General features: G+C 41.8%; 1 protein-coding gene across 1 annotated transcript in view; it reads left to right on the forward strand.

Annotated features, from left to right (window-relative positions):
- LOC109888825 (potassium voltage-gated channel subfamily H member 1-like) overlaps positions 1-12,645 on the forward strand; it is an 88,475-nt gene extending 75,830 nt beyond the window's left edge. The window contains exons 13-14 of the mRNA XM_031823753.1: positions 10,975-11,385; positions 11,496-12,645. Coding sequence (XP_031679613.1) covers positions 10,975-11,385; positions 11,496-11,945 — 861 coding nt within the window. The 3' untranslated portion in view covers positions 11,946-12,645. The remainder of the gene's footprint in view (positions 1-10,974; positions 11,386-11,495) is intronic.
- Positions 12,646-18,723: the final 6,078 nt, after the last annotated feature.

Raw genomic sequence — 18,723 nt, forward strand, 5'->3', positions numbered from 1 at the left:
TGTGTACATGTGCATGCCTGTGCAGCCTGTTCGCTCCGACTAGATTTATGATAGTACACTTTTTTGGAAGCGATACCTCCGATACGTATGCTATGTTACAAATGGTCTGGTTACTTAAGACCACAGGTTACTTTAGACAGAAACGAAAGTAGGGAGGTTGGTTGGGGAGGATGGGTGAGTGTATAAGACACATGTCTATCAAACCAAAGGTTGCGTCTTGAATCGGGTCGGGACAGCTTTAGCATCATAGCTAATTAGCAACTTTAGTTAACCACAACCATACCAATTTGTAACTAATTTGTATGTTTGCTAACCCTAGACTGAACCACGTAAGGCTAACCTGCTAGCTATGTTACATTAACCTGTATAGCTATGTTACATTAACCTGCTAGGTAAGTTACATTAACCTGCTAGCTATGTTAAGCTAACGTGCTAGCTATGTTAAGCTAACTTTCTAGCTAAAGTTAGCCACAAATGTTAACACAACGAGACATATGATACTGTATGACCGCTAAGAAATTATTTTCCAGGGTCGTTAGCATTAGGAAAAAATACAATTTGTTCCCTAGACCTAGCTCAATATCAAGCCATTGGATAAGAACGAGACTACAGCATCTGTAAAGTGACCATTAGACTTGTAGGGGCAACAGTTTTTAATACATTTATAATTTATTGTTCTCACGTGTCAATAGAGAACCAAAGAGGTGCTACATTTTGTAGAATTTCTGACAATGCTCACATCTTTTTCAGAGTTCAAAACTTGGCCCAGCATCTCCGTTGCTCAGCAACTCAACAACACAGCTGGCTGCCTACACCAGCAAATCTAGGCTACTGTACATAGCTATATGTTGGTATTCAAGCTGAGGTTAATCAATAAATGCATACAGATGATTGTCCAACGTGAAACAATGAGTCGGTTGTTAATAGTGAGCTGTTTTCGATTTGATAAGCCAATGATTGTGGTTTTGATTAGTTAGCTAGCTAGCTAGCCAGCCAGAAGCTGTACTGTAGCTAGCTAGCTAACATAACATTATACATTGTTATGAGAGCACCTCCTCTAAGAGTATGAATTAGACTGTTAGAGATGGGTTGAATCCTATACAACCTGAATACACTGTTTGAAGTACAAGACACCAACATAGCTACTGTAGTAGGTCAAAGCTGTGTGCTGGAAAACCTTGGTAGAGTATGGGTGAAGTAGGTATTGTGGTGCTCATGTGAATTTCCTTTATTTTTAGGCTTCAGACCAATGCCTACTTCTCCCTTAAAACATGTTTTTTTTGTCTGTAATACTGTACGGTCACTATTCCAGCAGTGCAACGCCACGGACCATTTGTGATTTGTGACTGGCGCTGGAGAGGCTGGCTGACGTTTTACTTGCTCCTAACCAACTGTTATTTTTAATTAAAAAAAAATTGTAACACTTATTTTGTACATAATATTGCTGCTACCGTCTCTTATGACCGAGAATAACTACTGGATATCAGAACAGCGATTATTCACTACGATCTGGAAGATGCTTCTTCCTTTAACGAGTCTGACGTGAAGGATATACTGCTTTCCCGGGAACAGGCCCAAATCCCCGTCATTTGCGTGAAGAAAAAACAGAGCGTGGAGGTTGAGCTGCCTTCTGAGAATTCGTAGGAGTATTTGAGCGAGTAAACCCCCACTGCCATCCGTTCTATTGGCCAATGTGAAATCATTGTAAAATAAAATCGAGGACCTATGAGCAAGATTAAACTGCCAACGGGACATTAAAAACTGTAATATCTTATGTTTCACCGAGTCACGACTGAACGACAACATGAACAACATCCGCCACGCTGATCCTCAACACGGGGGCCCCTCAGGGGTGCGTGCTCAGTCTCCTCCTGTACTCCCTGTTCACTCATGACTGCACGGCCAGGCACGACTCCAACACCATCATTCAGTTTTTTATGATGACACAACAGTCGTAGGCCTGATCACCGACAACGACGAGACAGCCTATAGGGAGGAGGTCAGAGACCTGGCTGTGTGGTGCCAGGACAACAACCTCTCCTTCAGTGTGATCAAGACAAAGGAGATGATTGTGGACTACAGGAAAAGGAGGACCGAGCACGCCCCCATTCTCATCGACAGGGCTGTAGTGGAGCAGGTTGAGAGCTTCAAGTTCCTTGGTGTCCACATCACCAACAAACTATCATGGACCAAGCACACCAAGACAGTCGTGAAGAGAGCACAACAAAACCTATTCCCCCTCAGGAGACTGAAAATATTTGGCATGGGTCCCCAGATCCTCAAAAGGTTATTGAGCTGCACCATCAAGAGCATGGTTGTATCACTGCCTGGTATATGGCAACTGCTCGGCCTCCGACCTCAAGGTACTACAGAGGGTAGTGTGTATGGCCCAGTACATCACTGGGGACAAAATTCCTGCCATCCAGAACATCTATACCAGGCGGTGTCAGAGGAAGGCCCTACAAATTGTCAAAGACTCCAGCCACCCTAGTCATAGACTGTTCTCTCTGCTACCGCATGGCAAGCTGTACCGGAGTGCCAAGTTTAGGTCCAAGAGGCTTCTATAGAGCTTCTTACCCCCAAGCCATAAGACTCCTGAACAGCTAATCAAATGCATTGCCCCCCCCCCCCCCACACACATAATTTTACGCTGCTGCTACTCTGTTATTATCTATGCATAGTCACTTTAATAACTCTACCTACATGTACATATTACCTCAATTACTTCGCCTAAACGGTGACCCCGCACATTGACTCTGTCCCGGGACCCCCTGTATATAGCCTCTTTATTGTTATTTTACTGCTGCTCTTTAATTATTTGTTACTTTTATTTCTTATTATTTTTGTATTTTTTTCTGCATTGTTAAGGGCTTGTAAGTAAGCATTTCACTGTAAGGCCTACATCTGTTGTATTCGGCGCATGTGACAATATCATTTGATTTGATTTAACATTTACGAAATGGAGGGATGTAAAATATCATACGAAATATAGGGACCAAAAAAAACATAATATCATGTGAGTGGGTGTGCGACCGGGTTGACTTATGCACGTGTGGACCTACAGTGCCTTAAGACAGTATTCATACCTCTTGACTTACTCCACATTTTGTTGATTAATTAAATAGATAGGTAAAGAAAACCAATCTACACACAACACCCCATAATAACGATTACAGATGTGAGTATTTCTGGCCAAGTCTCTAAGATCTTTGCACACCTGGATTGTGCAATATTTGCACATTGTTCTTCAAGGTCTGGTTGTTCATCATTGCTAGACAGACATTTTCAAGTCTTTCCATAGATTTTCAAGCAGATTTAAGTCAAAACTTGCCACTCAGCAACATTCAATGTCGTCTTGGTAAGGAACTCCAGTGTATATTTGGCTTTGTGTTTTAGGTTATTGTCCTGCTGAAAGGTGAATTTGTCTCCCAGTGTCTGTTGGAAAGCAGAATGAACTAGGTTTTCCTCTAGGATTTTGCCTGTGATTAGCTCTATTCCGTTTCTTTTTACCAGCATACCCATAACATGATGCAGCCACCACCGCGCTTGAAAATATAAAGAGTGGTACTCCGTGATGTGTTGGATTTTCCCCAAATATAACGCTTTGTATTCAGGACATAAAGCCAATTTTTTTGCAGTTTTACTTTAGTGCCGTATTGCGAACAGGATGCATGTTTTGGAATATATTTATTCTGTACAGGCTTCCTAGTATTGTGGAGTAACTACAGTGTTGTTGATCCATCCTCAGTTTTCTCCTATCAAAGCCATTAAACTCTGTAACTGTTTTAAATTCACAATCGGCCTCATTATGAAATCCCTGAGTGGTTTTCTTCCTCTCTGACAACTGAGTTAGGAAGGACGCCTGTATCTTTGTAGTGACTGGCTGTATTGATTAGAGGTCGACCGATTTAATTGGCATGGCAGATTAATTTGGGCCGATTTCAAGTTTTCAAACCAATCGGTAAGCGGTGTTTTTAGGCACCGATTATGGCCGATTACATTGCGTTCCATGAGTAAACTGCGTGGTAGGCTGACCACCTGTTAAGTGAGTGCAGCAAGGAGCCTATGTAAGTTGCTAGCTAGCATTAAACTTATCTTATAAAAACAATCAATATTTACATAATCACTAGTTAACTACATATGGTTGATGATATTACTAGGTTAACTCGCTTGTCCTGCCGTTGCATATAATCAATGCGGTGCCTGTTAATTTATAATCAAATCACAGCCTACTTTGCCAAACAGGTGATGAATAAACATAATCTTTCTTAAAATCAATACACAGAAGTATATATTTTTTAAACCTGCATATTTAGTTAAAATAAATGCAATTTAGCAGGCAATATTAACTAGGGAAATTGTGTCACCTCTCTTGCGTTCATTGCACACAGTCAGGGTATATGCTACAGTTTGGGCCACCTGGCTAATTGCGAACTAATTTGCCAGAATTTTACATAATTATGACATAACATTGAAGGTTGTGCAATGTGACAGCAATATTAAGACTTAGGGTTGCCACCCGTTCGATAAAATACGTAACTGTTCCGTATTTCACTGAAAGAATAAAAGTTTTGTTTTCGAAATTATAGTTTCCGGATTTGACCATATTAATGATCTAAGGCTCGTATTTCTGTGTGTTTATTATATTATGATTAAGTCTATGATTTGATAGAGCAGTCTGACTGAGCAGTGGTAGGCAGCAGCAGGCTCGTAAGCATTCATTCAAACAGCACCTTCCTGCGTTTGCCAGAAGCTCTTAGCAATGCTTGAAGCACAGCGCTGTTTATGACTTCAAGCCTATCAACTCCCGAGAGTTGGCAATACTACAGTGCCTATAAGAACATCCAATAGTCAAAGGTATATGAAATACAAATGGTATAGAGAGAAATAGTCCTATAATTCCTATAATAACTAGAACCTAAAACTTCTTAACTGGGAATATTGAAGACTCATGTTAAAAGGAACCACCAGCTTTCATATGTTCTGAGCAAGGAACTTAAACGTTAGCTTTTTAACATGGCACATATTGCACTTTTACTTTCTTCTCCAACACTTTTTGAATTATTTAACCCAAATTGAACATTTCATTATTTATTTGAGACTAAATAAATGTTATTTATGTATTATATTAAATTAAGTGTTAATTCAGTATTGTTGTAATTGTCATTATTATTATTAATATATATATATATATATATATATATATATATATATATATATATATATATATATACAGTATATCACAAAAGTGAGTACACCCCTCACATTTTTGTAAATATTTGAGTATATCTTTTCATGTGACAACACTGAAGAAATGACACTTTGCTACAATGTAAAGTAGTGAGTGTACAGCTTGTATAACAGTGTAAATTTGCTGTCCCCTCAAAATAACTCCACACACAGCCATTAATGTCTAAACCGCTGGCAACAAAAGTGAGTACACCCCTAAGTGAAAATGTCCAAATTGGGCCCAAAGTGTCAATATTTTGTGTGGCCACCATCATTTTCTAGCACTGCCTTAACCCTCTCTGGCATGGAGTTCACCAGAGCTTCACAGGTTGCCACTGGAGTCCTCTTCCACTCCTCCATGACGACATCACGGAGCTGGTAGATGTTAGAGACCTTGCACTCCTCCACCTTCCGTTTGAGGATGCCCCACAGATGCTCAATAGGGTTTAGGTCTGGAGACATGCTTGGCCAGTCCATCACCTTTACCCTCAGCTTCTTTAGCAAGGCAGTGGTCGTCTTGGAGGTGTGTTTGAGGTCGTTATCATGTTGGAATACTGCCCTACGGCAGTATTTTTGAGGGGACAGCAAATTTACACTGTTATACAAGCTGTACACTCACTACTTTACATTGTAGCAAAGTGTCATTTCTTCAGTGTTGTCACATGAAAAGATATACTCAAATATTTACAAAAATGTGAGGGGTGTACTCACTTTTGTGATATACTGTATATATATATATAAATCGGCCAACTTATTTCGGTATCGGCTTTTTTTGGTCCTCCAATAATCGGTATCGGCGTTAAATAATCATAATCGGTCGACCTCTAGTATTGATACACCATCCACAGTGTAAGAAATAACTTCACCATGCTCAAAGGGATATTCAATGTCAACTTAAAAAAGGAAAAAATACCACTACCAACCTACCAATAGGGGCCCTTCTTTGCAAGGCATTGGAAAATCTCCCTGATCTATGTGGTTACATCTGTGTTTGAAAATCACTGCTCGGCTCAGGGACCTTACAGATAATTTTATGTGTGGGGTAAAGAGATGAGGTAGTCATTCACAAATCATGTTAAATACTATTGTTGCACAGTGTCCATGCACCTTATTATGTGACTTGTAGAAGACATTTTTACTCCTGTACTTATTCAAGCTTAATACTTTCTGAAGGCACTGTATATGTGGGCTAGTGACAGAGTTAACGTTACTGTCACGTTATGACCTTAGTTCCTTTGTTTTGTCTTTGTTTTAGTATGGTCAGGGCATGAGTTGGGGTGGGCAGTCTATGTTCTTTTTTCTATAATTTGGGATTTCTGTGTTTGGCCTGGTATGGTTCTCAATCAGAGGCAGCTGTCAATCGTTGTCCCTGATTGAGGACCATACTTAGGTAGCCTGGTTTCACCTTTGAGTGGTGGGTGATTATTTTCTGTTCTGTGTATTCACCGTATAGGACTGTTTCGTTTAGTTCGTTGTCGCTTTATTGTATTGTTCTTTAGTGTTCTGAGTTATAATAAATATAATGAACACTTACCACGCTGCGCATTGGTCCTCCGATCCTTCCTACTACTCTTCCTCATCAGAAGAGTAGTATTCCTCCTCGTCCTTCCTACTACTCCTCCTCAACCGTTACAGTTACAGTGTTTGCCATGATTACCCCCCCCCCCCTATGATGAGAGTCACTGGCCTAACCTAAATTAAGCTTGCCTCCTTACATAAAATAAAAAATACCCAATTGACGTGAAGCTTTTGTTCTCTGAAGCAGCCAGCTGGCAATTCAGCAGCTCACTGAATAATAGATGCCAAGCCACATCTCTGACTTCGATGTTCATGACACCATCATTTTGCTTGGGGGTTGGAGGCTTAGAACCCTGTAGAGAGATCTGATATTTAACACATTACTTGGTAAGAGGAATTATAATAGCAGAAAATGTTTGGGATGTATATTGTGCAGATTTTAGCATGTAAATCTTGGTGGGGCAAACTGCCGCAAATTTTTTGGGGCAGCAAAACAGTTCATTCAGCCTCATTTACTGCCTTTAAAAAAAACATAGCTGACATGGCTGACTTGCTTAAACAAATGTGGTTTCACTGACAATTGAGATGTACAAACTATGGCATAAGGGAACAATGAGCGGATAAGAGGCAATCCGAGCTAGGACGGACGTAGTTATTGCTCTTACATTATTCTCCCTGTACACCAAGTCAGAACTGTAGGATAAATAAAGGGGGCATATAAGCAGACAATGAAAGCTCTTACAATATTCACGATTACATTTCTCTAAAACATGCTATAGGCTACATGTGCACCACCAAGTCAGAACAGTAGGCTAAGTTATGAGGGGGGGAAGGGACCAAATGATTACGGTGAGACACATGGGCTACTAACAGCTTACTACACAACATACACTTATGTATTCTGTGGCCACGAAAGTAATGCTATCTCCCTGGCATATTACATCATTCATGCAGCAATTTACAAGACATTTTTAGACTTACCTTGTTGTGCTGTGCTCACTTGAACAGGGCGGTGGCGCGGCGGTCCTTTTGGGCTCTAGAAAGAGGCTGGAGTTCCCCACTTTCCGAGTTGGATGATCATTGAAAATTATTTTCCCAGTCAAAGGTAGTTTCTTTCAGAGTTCCCAGTTGTCTTGAACTCACTGAAGTCTGATATTTCCCAGTTCCGAGTTTCCAGTTGTTTTGAACGCGGCAGAAGTCATGCTGGATTGACAGCATGGCCAATGTATTCAAACTTTAGCAATTTGATATCACGAAATTGGGGAGAAAAAGAGGGTAAAAAAATAAAGGATTAACATTCACATACAACGCCATGGGCCAGAAGTTACAATCTTGTCTCTTATCTGCAACTCTCCTACCGAAGGTCGAGAGCCAAGCCGCACTGCTTCTTGACACACTGTTCGTTTAACCCGGAAGCCAGCCGCACCAATGTGTCGGAGGAAACACCACCGAGCTGATGACCGAGGTCAGCTTGCAGGTGCCCGGCCCACCACAAGCAGTTGCTAGAGCACCATGAGACAAGGAAATCCTGGTCGGCCAGTCCCTCCTCTAACCCAGACGACGCTGGGACAATCGTGCGCTGTCCCACGGGTCTCCTGGTCACACATCCTGGATTCAAACCCAAGGCTGCAGTCATGCCTCAGCATTCATGGATTTTGCCATTTCTAACTTCTTGTGTAATGGTTATGTCCAATGGCCGATGAGCACCAATACGTTATATAATCCATAATTTCTCTTCATATGAAAAGGATTGAATATGATTTGCTAGTAGATTGTTGACTTGATTCATGATGACGACTGTTTATCTAGCTTGCCAGCTAACGTTTTGAAAGTATTATGTTGACATGATCAGTCCAATCAAAGCTAAGGTAGATATAACATTATTTGAAGTAATTGTATCTGTTGCCAATGACCTTGAGCCTTTTAAGATGGGCACTTCTATTGTAAGTCTATGGCAGCACCCAAGGGCTTGAATTTTCAAGCTTTACTCGTAGTGTCCCCTTCAGTGACAGAACACTGAGTCAATCATGGCGCAACTAGAGAACATTACCAACCCCTACACTCCTTATTTTCCAACTCCAAGCAGGCTGTCATGTGCCTTTTACTGAGGAGTGGCTTCTGTCTGGCCACTCTACCATAAAGGCCTAATTGGTGGAGTACTGCAGAGATGGCTGTCCTTCTGGAAGGTTCTCCCATCTCCACAGAGGAACTGTGAAGCTCTGTCAGAGTGACCATCGGGTTCTTGGTCACCTCCCAAATCTAATCAAGGCTCTCCTCCCCAATTTCTCAGTTTGTCCGGGCAACCAGCTCTAGGAAGAGTCTTGGTGGTTCCAAACTTCTTCCATTTAAGAATGATGGAGGCCAATGTGTTCTTGGGGACCTTCAATGCTGCAGACATTTTTTTGGTACCCTTCCCCAGATCTGTACCTCGACACAATCCTGTCTCTACGGGCAATTCTTTCAACCTCAAGGCTTGGGTTTTGTTCTGACATGCACTGTCAACTGTGGGACCTTATATAGTACCTTATATAGTATTTCCAAATCATGTACAATCAATTGAATTTACCACAGGTGGACTCCAGTCAAGTTGTAGAAACATCTCAAGGATGATCAATGGAAACAGGATGCACCTGAGCTCAATTTCAAGTCTCATAGCAAAGTGTCTGAATAGCTATATAAATAAGCTATTTCTGTTTTTGCAAAAATTGTAAAAATCTGTTTTCGCTTTGTCATTATGGCGCATTGTGTGTACATTGCTAGGAATTTGTATTTATTTAATCAATTTTAGAATAAGGCTGTAACATAACAGAATGTGGGTAAAGGGAAGGGGTCTGAATACTTTCAGAATGCACTGTATATATATATATTTTAGCTAAACAGGTCTGGTGGGCTCTGTCCCACCTGCCCTGTTGTGAAGTAGTTTAACAAACTACAGATTGGACTTTTGGGTAAAACTTTTCTGCAAGCTTGCAGGTATAATGATTTATAACTTGTTATAAGCATATATGCATTTCGCATATGTCTGCAGGGTTTGGGGTTTCACTCAAATGTAATAGTTTTCAAATGCAATCTAGAATGTGCTGCTAAATCTTTGTCTCCATAGATGTGAGGATAGTGTGTGTGTGTGTGTCCAGTGAATCAATAAGTACATTTTTGCAATGAACATCATAAGATGAGCTCATTTTCATCAATACTTTGTTTAATATCTCCTGTTCGAACACTGATTGCCTGTAGTTCATATTTTTCAACTCCATTGTATATATTATCCATCTTTCTCTACCTCTTTAGCTCTCTCTTTCCCATAGACTTCCAGTCATTGCGCTAATGCTAGTTAGCATTGGCTGGCAAAGCTGCCTCTTTCTTCATACTGAACACAGAGACATAAAAATGGCATTTTCAAGTTCATCTGGCTCAAGTAGAAAAGAGTCTCATTGCCATTAAAGTATCCCTTTAATGAGGAAATCAATCTCAGACCTTTATTTCTATGTATCATGGCCATTTTTTGATTTATTTTTATCAATATTGTTTTGCCTTTGCACAAGTCATGGGAGCGTTGCTTTGAAAAACATGCCCTATCAATATCATGTTGACTTATGATTTTGTCTAAATGTATTGTGTATGTAGACTTTTGTAAATATTGTATGTCGAAAAAATATTGTCAACTGTGACTTACTAATTGATTGCTATCCAATTGTCTAATTGAAATCACCAATTATTGCCAATTGTTGTTCACTCAAACTTGTATGAATAGAGACTGCAGGAGTTTTCTCACACAGCAAACCCTTGAAAAAGACCAAGTTGAAACGTTAGGTGTTTGTGCTGGCTCTAAATAAATGAAAATACGAAGCATAGAACTTTGATATTTCGCGTGTGCTTTTCCTTATGAATATATATTTACAAATCCTAAGAAATGTGTTGACCATGAATGGTTAAAGTAATGTAATTTGTGGGACAACATGGACAACATGTGTAAAATTGTGTATCAACATAAATACAACAATATTTTTCTAAATGTCACCCAGAATAATCAAAAATAGCTGCTTTGTGTTTTGGTTTTTATTTTATTTGAGAGTGCACCTTCTGGTTTATTGGTTAGTTTCAGCAATCTCCAGATAGCTTAGCATAATGTGGTTAGACATACCACCCAATGCACAACATGAGCTACATAACACAGGATGGAGTTCATAGTAGAATTGAACTAATCAAGAGCCTGTTGTCTCTCTACAGATTGTGTTCAGAAAGATAAGCGATGTGAAACGAGAGGAGGAGGAGCGCCTGAGACGAAAGAATGAGGCGCCCCTCAACCTCCCGCCGGACCATCCGGTCCGTCGGCTCTTCCAGCGGTTCCGGCAGCAGAAGGAGGCCCGTGTACATCAGGAGCGGGCTGACCCATCCGATGACCTGGAGAGAGGCCAGACCGTTTATGTTGAGCCCATTCCCATCCATGAAATCATCACCACCACCAGCATTGTCACCGTCACCGAAAGTCCAGCCACGCCCATTCCTTCAATCTCCATCTTGGCGTCCACAACCTCCGGCCCCTCAGAAAAATCCCAGCTCCAGGCCCCGTCTCTCCAATTGTCCGAGCCAGCCAAGGTCAAAGGATGGGGTCGCTTCAAGGAGTCCAACTGGAACAAGGTATAACGAGAAACATAACATATTTAGACCAGGATTCCCAGCCTCCGATTGAATCCTGGCATTAGCTCTCCAGCCATCTGCATTAATACATTATATTCTTAATTTCCAAGGTGTCCAAAGCCGAGTCCATGGAGACGCTACCCGAACGGACCAAGGCAGGGGCAGCCCACGAGTCCCAGACCTCGCTCAAGAAAACCGGCTCGTGCGACAGCGGCATTACCAAGAGTGATCTGCGCCTGGACAACGTGGGGGATGGCGCCCGAACCACAGGCAACACGCCACAGGACCGCAGCCCTGTGGTACCCCCTGAGGTGGCCAAGCAGCACGCCTTCTACCCTATCCCAGAGCAGACTCTCCATGCTTCCCTCCTGGAGCTCAAGCTGGAGCTCAAAGAAGACTTGAAGGCCTTGAACACCCGCATGGCCAGCCTGGAGACTCAGCTAGCAGAGGCTCTGAAGCTCCTCAAGGCTCAAAGGAGAGCTCCCAGCTCCCCCAAGCCTCTCTTTGAGATCTCCAGACCCACCTCGCCAGACTCGGACAAGGAGGACATATTTTCGTAGAAGCAGAGGGGCTTATGTTGAGTGTGTGAAGATGGTTAACAGATTCAGAAAATCTTTATTGTCCCAATACTGGGCAATTTGGTCATAGGGTCAGAGATGTTGCAAGTTGTTGGCGTGTCTCAGCTGAGGCCTTTGCTTAGCCCTCAACTTGTTGATGCCTGTGAAGAGCAGCAGATGATGATGCTACGATGCTGTTAATTTTAAGAGAACCTGGTGGTTTTACCCCTGTGGGCCATTGAACCTTGGAGTTGAGCCCGTTGGTCACTTTGAAGATTCTGGGGTGAGTGCGGTGAAAGGGCTTCAAGGCACAGTGCAGTGACCTTAAGACCACCATGAGTTTGGCTACCCTCTGTGACCTACAGACACAGGTTCACACCTATACTCCTGTGTTGTGCTAGTCTGCTCGCGCACATCGGCTGTATATTTTGGTAGAGACTTTATTTTTTTTACCAGTCTATGGAGTAAGAGCAGAGCAGCAATGAATGTTGTATTGTTCACCTTCATTATCCTTGTAGATCTCCAGGGGGATCACTATCTATCAGTGGTTCTCAGATTATCTATAAGGGGTGAATACATATTTTATTTTCTTTGTGCCACCAGTGTACAATAGATTCTGTATGTATTCACAATGTCATTCTATCACCCTGTAATACTTTACAAGACTTTCTGTATACACTATATATATATAAAAGTATGTGGACACCCCTTCAAATTAGTGGATTCGGCTATTTCAGCCACACCCGTTGCTAACAAGTGTATAAAATTGAGCACACAGCCATGCAATCTCCCTAGACAAACACTGGCAGTAGAATGGTCTTACTGAAGAGCTCAGTAACTTTCAACGTGGCACTGTCATAGCATGCCACTTTTCAAACAAGTCAGTTAATCAAATTTCTGCCCTGACCTGGTCAACTGTAAGGGCTGTTTTTCATGGTTCGAGCTAGGCTCCTTAGTTCCAGTGAAGGGAAATCTTCACTCTACAGCATACAATGACATTCTAGATTATTCTGTGCTTTCAACTTTGTGGCAATAGTTTGAGGAAGGCCCTTTCCTGTTTCAACATGACAATGCCCCCGTGCACAATGCGAGATCCATACAGAAACGGATGCCGAGATCGGTGTGGAAGAACTCGACTGGCCTGCACAGAGCCCTGACATCAACCCCGTCAAACACCTTTGGGATGAAATGGAACGCTGACTGCGAGCCAGGCCTAATCACCCAACATCAGTGCCCGACCTCACTAATGCTCTTGTGCCTGAATGGAAGCAAGTCCCTGCAGCAATGTTCCAACATCTAGTGGAAAGCCTTCCCAGAAGAGTGGAGGCTGTTATAGCAGCAATGTTCCAACATCTAGTGGAAAGCCTTCCCAGAAGAGTGGACGCTGTTATAGCAGCAATGTTCCAACATCTAGTGGAAAGCCTTCCCAGAAGAGTAGAGGCTGTTATAGCAGCGAAGGGGGGACCAACTCCATATTAATGCCCACGATTTTGGAATGTGATGTTCTGCGAGCAGGTGTCCACTTACTTTTGGTCATGTTGTGTACCTCGGGGGGGGGGGGGGGGGGGGTTGCCTTTATAAATGCAAAAAGGCTATACATGCATTCGACACAGGTGGTACTGCACACTGAGCTTTGCACTTGCTATAAATCATTCAATATAGATATTGCTCCTGGCATACTATCAATGCATTCATAAACACACAGGTGGTTCACAGAATATATTACTTTGGGTTTGTTTTTCCAACTTTACTACTGTACTCTGTCATTGTCTTCTTTAAACCTGATGGAGGAGGCTGTGTTCACCAATCAGAGCTCAGCACCGTCACGTTTAGCCTATCAATCTTCTGGTCTGTGCACAGAGAACCCTGACTGGCTGATCGAAGAACAGCATGGTCTTTATAAAGAACTCAAACTCCAACCCACTTTCAGACTGACCAACCATCACCGTATGTCTTAGCAGTTCTCTATTCAATATGATATCCATAGCCAAGTAACCAACAACCAACCACCTTTTGTTGACTGCTTGATCAGTGTTCTTGGCCGATGGTTCCAGTGCTGGGAATGTCTCTGAACTGTTTGTTGCACTAACAACACTCCACCTCGCCATGTTGTGCTGTTTGCATGTGGAGGAGGTTGCTTTATTTAGCTGATTCTTCGTTTTTTTTGTTCATCTAACCGATGGCATTTGTAACTGTGTCTTCCTACAAAAAAAGACTTCACTGCAAAGCATGACTTGCTGCATGACTCGCATTGTTAAACATACATTCATTTCAGTACTGTTTGGCCCTGCAGCTTGCCTTAGGCTAGCTTACTGTATAGTACTGTGAACTCCATTGCTGAATATCAAAGGCAGACATAACTTTGAGGCCTGTGAATTAGTAATCAATGTAAATGTTTTAAATAGATACACAGGACATGATACACGGGACATGCACAGATACACAGGACATGTAGATGACCTTCTGTCACTAATTGGAAACTAGCAGTGCCAAAGTTCTCAACCACTGTGCTCACATCTTCAGTGAGTTTAACATAACTAATCACATCCTAGCAGTGTCATCTTAATATACAGTATGATGATGATGATCTTGCTGATAACTGCTGCCAGAGTTCCACCTGTGACTATATGGGACTAACTGGCATTCGTGCCCAGTCTCTTGCATGCAACAAGACAGTGTTAGCCTGTATTCAAGCCTCGGCATTAGTTTGGGTAGCTAACGTGAGTCTTCAGGTCTCTGGCAAGGTTACCAATCCTGTGAGTGGGGTTCACTAAACCAGCTTCAGTACATTTATATGTAGTTCATTATCAGTCTTAAGTGAGGTCTCCACGGTTCTGTGTTCCCATTGGGCTACATAATGCTACATAATGGCTACATTGGGGTACATAATGGCTGCATTGTGCTACAAATTCCGCAGATGGCTACAAACATAGACAGCCGCAACACTGCACTCAATTAATTATGTAGTAAAAGAGCAAAAAATCATATCTCTGCTGTAACTGCCTGCGATTACAATGCGTGACCAAAATCCAACCCATATCGTGATCGTGTTACATTAGGCTACATTTTGATGATTTGTTCATGCTGGAATCTGAAGGAAACTACGACTTATGAATGTTACCATGTTTATCTTTCACCATACACAACATGGAATGTGGAGGGTCTTCACTTACAGACAATATTAGCAATAATTATGAATAGTATAATTACGATCCTGGACAGATATTAATTGTAGTCAACAGAAGCACACTACGTAAAGCCAATATGTATAGTGCTTTATGACTTGTCATATGCATATATGACCCTTCAAAATGTGTTGCTATGTTATGCATTTATATTAAGCATTTCTTTCTGAAAATAGCTGTTATGTATTAAGGATCACTATGAGATAAGACATTGTAAGGATCATATGCATATTGCAAGTCTTATAATGCATTATAACAACATCATGCATTATCCGTTTTGGCGTTAAGTAAAGTGGTACCCTGTAACCTATACAGTTATGATTGTTTACTGCTGACCCGAATGACCCCTATTGGTGTCAATGTGTTACTATTTTCTAGTAAATTGGAAACAAATGCACACACTTTACTTAAACATACCTTAACTTTGGCCTAGATTCACAGTCTCCATGATATAGAGAAGTGAACATGAAGAGAGGATAGCTTGTTTATTTTTTAACACATTTAGCTTGACATATGGTATAGTAATGTTTAATGGGCCAATGCCTGTTTGAACGAGAAAAATGAGGCTGTACTCTATGCATTATAATGCTCAAATGTTTCTAAATATTATAGCATGCTTTTGTTAAGTGTCCCAATATGGCCACCATGGGCAACTACAACAATGATGTCATTTGGTTGGTGCATATTGATGTAATGTAACTTTATTCTTCAATATGTTTCCATCTGAAATCACATCATCAAATGTACATCAATAATGCATTTACCACACTTATATGGAAACTTGATGTACATTCTCATGCCAGCTGCTTTGATGCATGTGTACAATATTTGATGATCAACTTTTAGAAGTATTTATTCTTGGCTTAGTGTGTTCGCCTGCATTAATGGGTGATCCCTATGTGTTGGGTTTTATTACTGTGATGACATCACAGAGGGGAAGGGTTGTTTAGAACATCAATTGATAGAGAGCTCTGATGGATAGCATCACGATTGGGTCATCTGGGTCTCTCAAAAGTTTTCTCGTAGGTTCCTCCCCCTTATCTACATTGATTGGAAAGACAGTTAAAACCTTATGGTGGACGCTGGTCATTAGGCTAGCTTTAACCTGGTCAGTTCTTTCAGATCAGTGTAATAAACTAGAGGAAGCTATGAGAGAACTGACATTTTAGACAATTGAGAAAGCCTACCAGCTATTCAGTTAGTCCTTGTCTGCGTCCCAAATCACACCCTATTTTCTATATAGGACACTACTTTTTAACAGGTCACCTGGTCAAAATAAGTCCACTATATAGGGAATAGGGTGCGATTTGGGATGCAAACTTCCATGCATGAGCCTGGTCAGTAAAACCTGATCATCACCAACACCTTGTTTAACGGCCCAGACTCCCTGAGCACCAAAAAACCCTTAAACTTGATTCTCTGTTGCACTCCTTAAAACATGTGAGCATGATTACTTCAGACCAGTTTAAACAACATTAAACTATTTTTGTGGTCAGCTCAGGGTTGCTGCCTAGTGGCACTATGTATGTACATACTACTTTGGAATGTCATAGCGAGAGAGAGAGAGAGAGAGAGAGAGAATATTGGTTACACTTTACTTTAAGGGTACCAACAGTATATAAGGACTTTAACACATTCATAATGAAAATATTTTTTGACCTACTGTAGTTGTCATAAGCATTTAGTAAAGGTACTGTATATGTGCTGTATATGGGTTATGCATATGTTATGAAGTGCTTATGTAGATACCCTTCAAGTAAAGTGTTACTAAAAGATCAAACATTAATATACATATATCATGAGGACAGTAATGTCACGATACTCATACGTTCCCTGTAATGATACTGTACATGTAATTATTGTAAGCACAAATGAGAGTATTTGTAATGATATGTAAAATACTATTTATAATAAATATTTTATACATAGCAGTCTGTCGTTTGGTTTTGAAGGGGGGGTTCTTAATTTCAAACACAATTGTGTGATGTTGAAGAAGTAATAAGTTGATGAAATAATAATCGATTGTTTCCCCTTTAGAATAAACTAAGTAGACATAGCTCCATCCATAGGTTAAGCCACCAACAAGAATAAGATACAGGACAGTCTATCATCAGTAGAAAACTAAACTCTTGCATACATGATGTCACACTTACAGTACAGTGATAAGGCATCCGGCCTATGATCTGGGTCATGTCCAGCTGGGCAAACCTTAAAATATTATTTTTGGAAAACGAAATTCTAATTGGACTATTATATATATATATATATGATATTTTTTTTACCCAACTGTACACAACCCTGGAAAGCATAGCATTTAGTTAAGGGAACACAATGGTGTGCAGGTGAGAGTAATCATGTTAGGTGTCACGACTTCTACCGAACCTTCGACCAGCTGGTGGACCTGTCCATTCGGCTGGACAACCTGCTGGCTACTCGCGGACGTCCAGATCGGGGTCTGGTGGTTCCATCCTCCCGCACCCCATCTCCGATACCCATGGAGCTGGGAGGGGCGGTGCGCAGGGAGACCGGAGAGGGTTTCCGCTTGTGCACCATCTGTGGCCGCAGAGGTCACACTGCTGGTCCGTGCCGGGTTGGTTCCTCTGGGAATCGAGGCAGCAGGCAGGGCGCTCTGGCGTCACCACAGGTGAGTTGGCACCATTCTCACCCAGAGTCCTCTGTCGCACATATGTTTGTGTCTGTCACTTTCCTGAGTTTTCCCCGCATTCCCAACATAAATCGCTCGTAGATTCAGGCGCGGCTGGGAATTTCATTGATAGAGCATTAGCTCATAGTTTAGGGACCCCTATTGTCCCATGGATGTGCCCTTCCCCGTTCACGCCTTAGATAGTGGACCATTAGGGTCAGGGTTAATTAGAGGTCATACAGAGAAAATGAGTCTCTTCCTTATTGACTCTCCTGTGTTTCCCGTGGTGCTGGGCCTACCCTGGTTAGCTTGTCATAACCGCACTGTTTCTTGGCAACAGAGGGCTCTCACGGTGTGGTCGAGAGAGTGCTCAAGTAGGTGTTTAGGGTGCTGCTACGGTGGAGAGTCCAGATCAGGTCTCCACCATGCGCATTCCCCCTGAATATGCCGATTTGGCTCTCATCTACTCTAAAAAGAAGGCGACTCAATTACCACCTCATGGACGGGGCGATTGTGCGATAGATCTCCTGGTAGACGCTGCACTTCCCAGGAGTCACGTCATATGTCTCTGAATCCCTGTGTAAAGGGTACATTCTGTCCTCCAATTCACCCGTCTCATCGAGTTTCTTTTTTGTGAATATTTTGGAATATTTAGTTTTTTTGTAGTTTGTATGTGAGTTCTTATTAAATACTCAGTTTATACCAAGTTCGTTCTCCTGCACCTGACTTCCCTGCCACCAACACCCACACCTTACATTGGGTAACAGACAGACGAGGGGTTAAATCTAGCTGCCTCCTGAAAGAGTGCAATATTTACTGAACGCTCAAGCACCTGATTTAAAAACATCAAATTAACATTCAATTTACACCACACCGGGCCCTCATCCCCCGACTGAGGGATGGAGAGGGAGACCGAGAGAGAAAGAGACCGATGTCCACAGAGAGAGAAAGA

Source organism: Oncorhynchus kisutch, linkage group LG4 (genome assembly GCF_002021735.2).
Source record: "Oncorhynchus kisutch isolate 150728-3 linkage group LG4, Okis_V2, whole genome shotgun sequence".
NCBI classification, from domain to species: domain Eukaryota; kingdom Metazoa; phylum Chordata; class Actinopteri; order Salmoniformes; family Salmonidae; genus Oncorhynchus; species Oncorhynchus kisutch.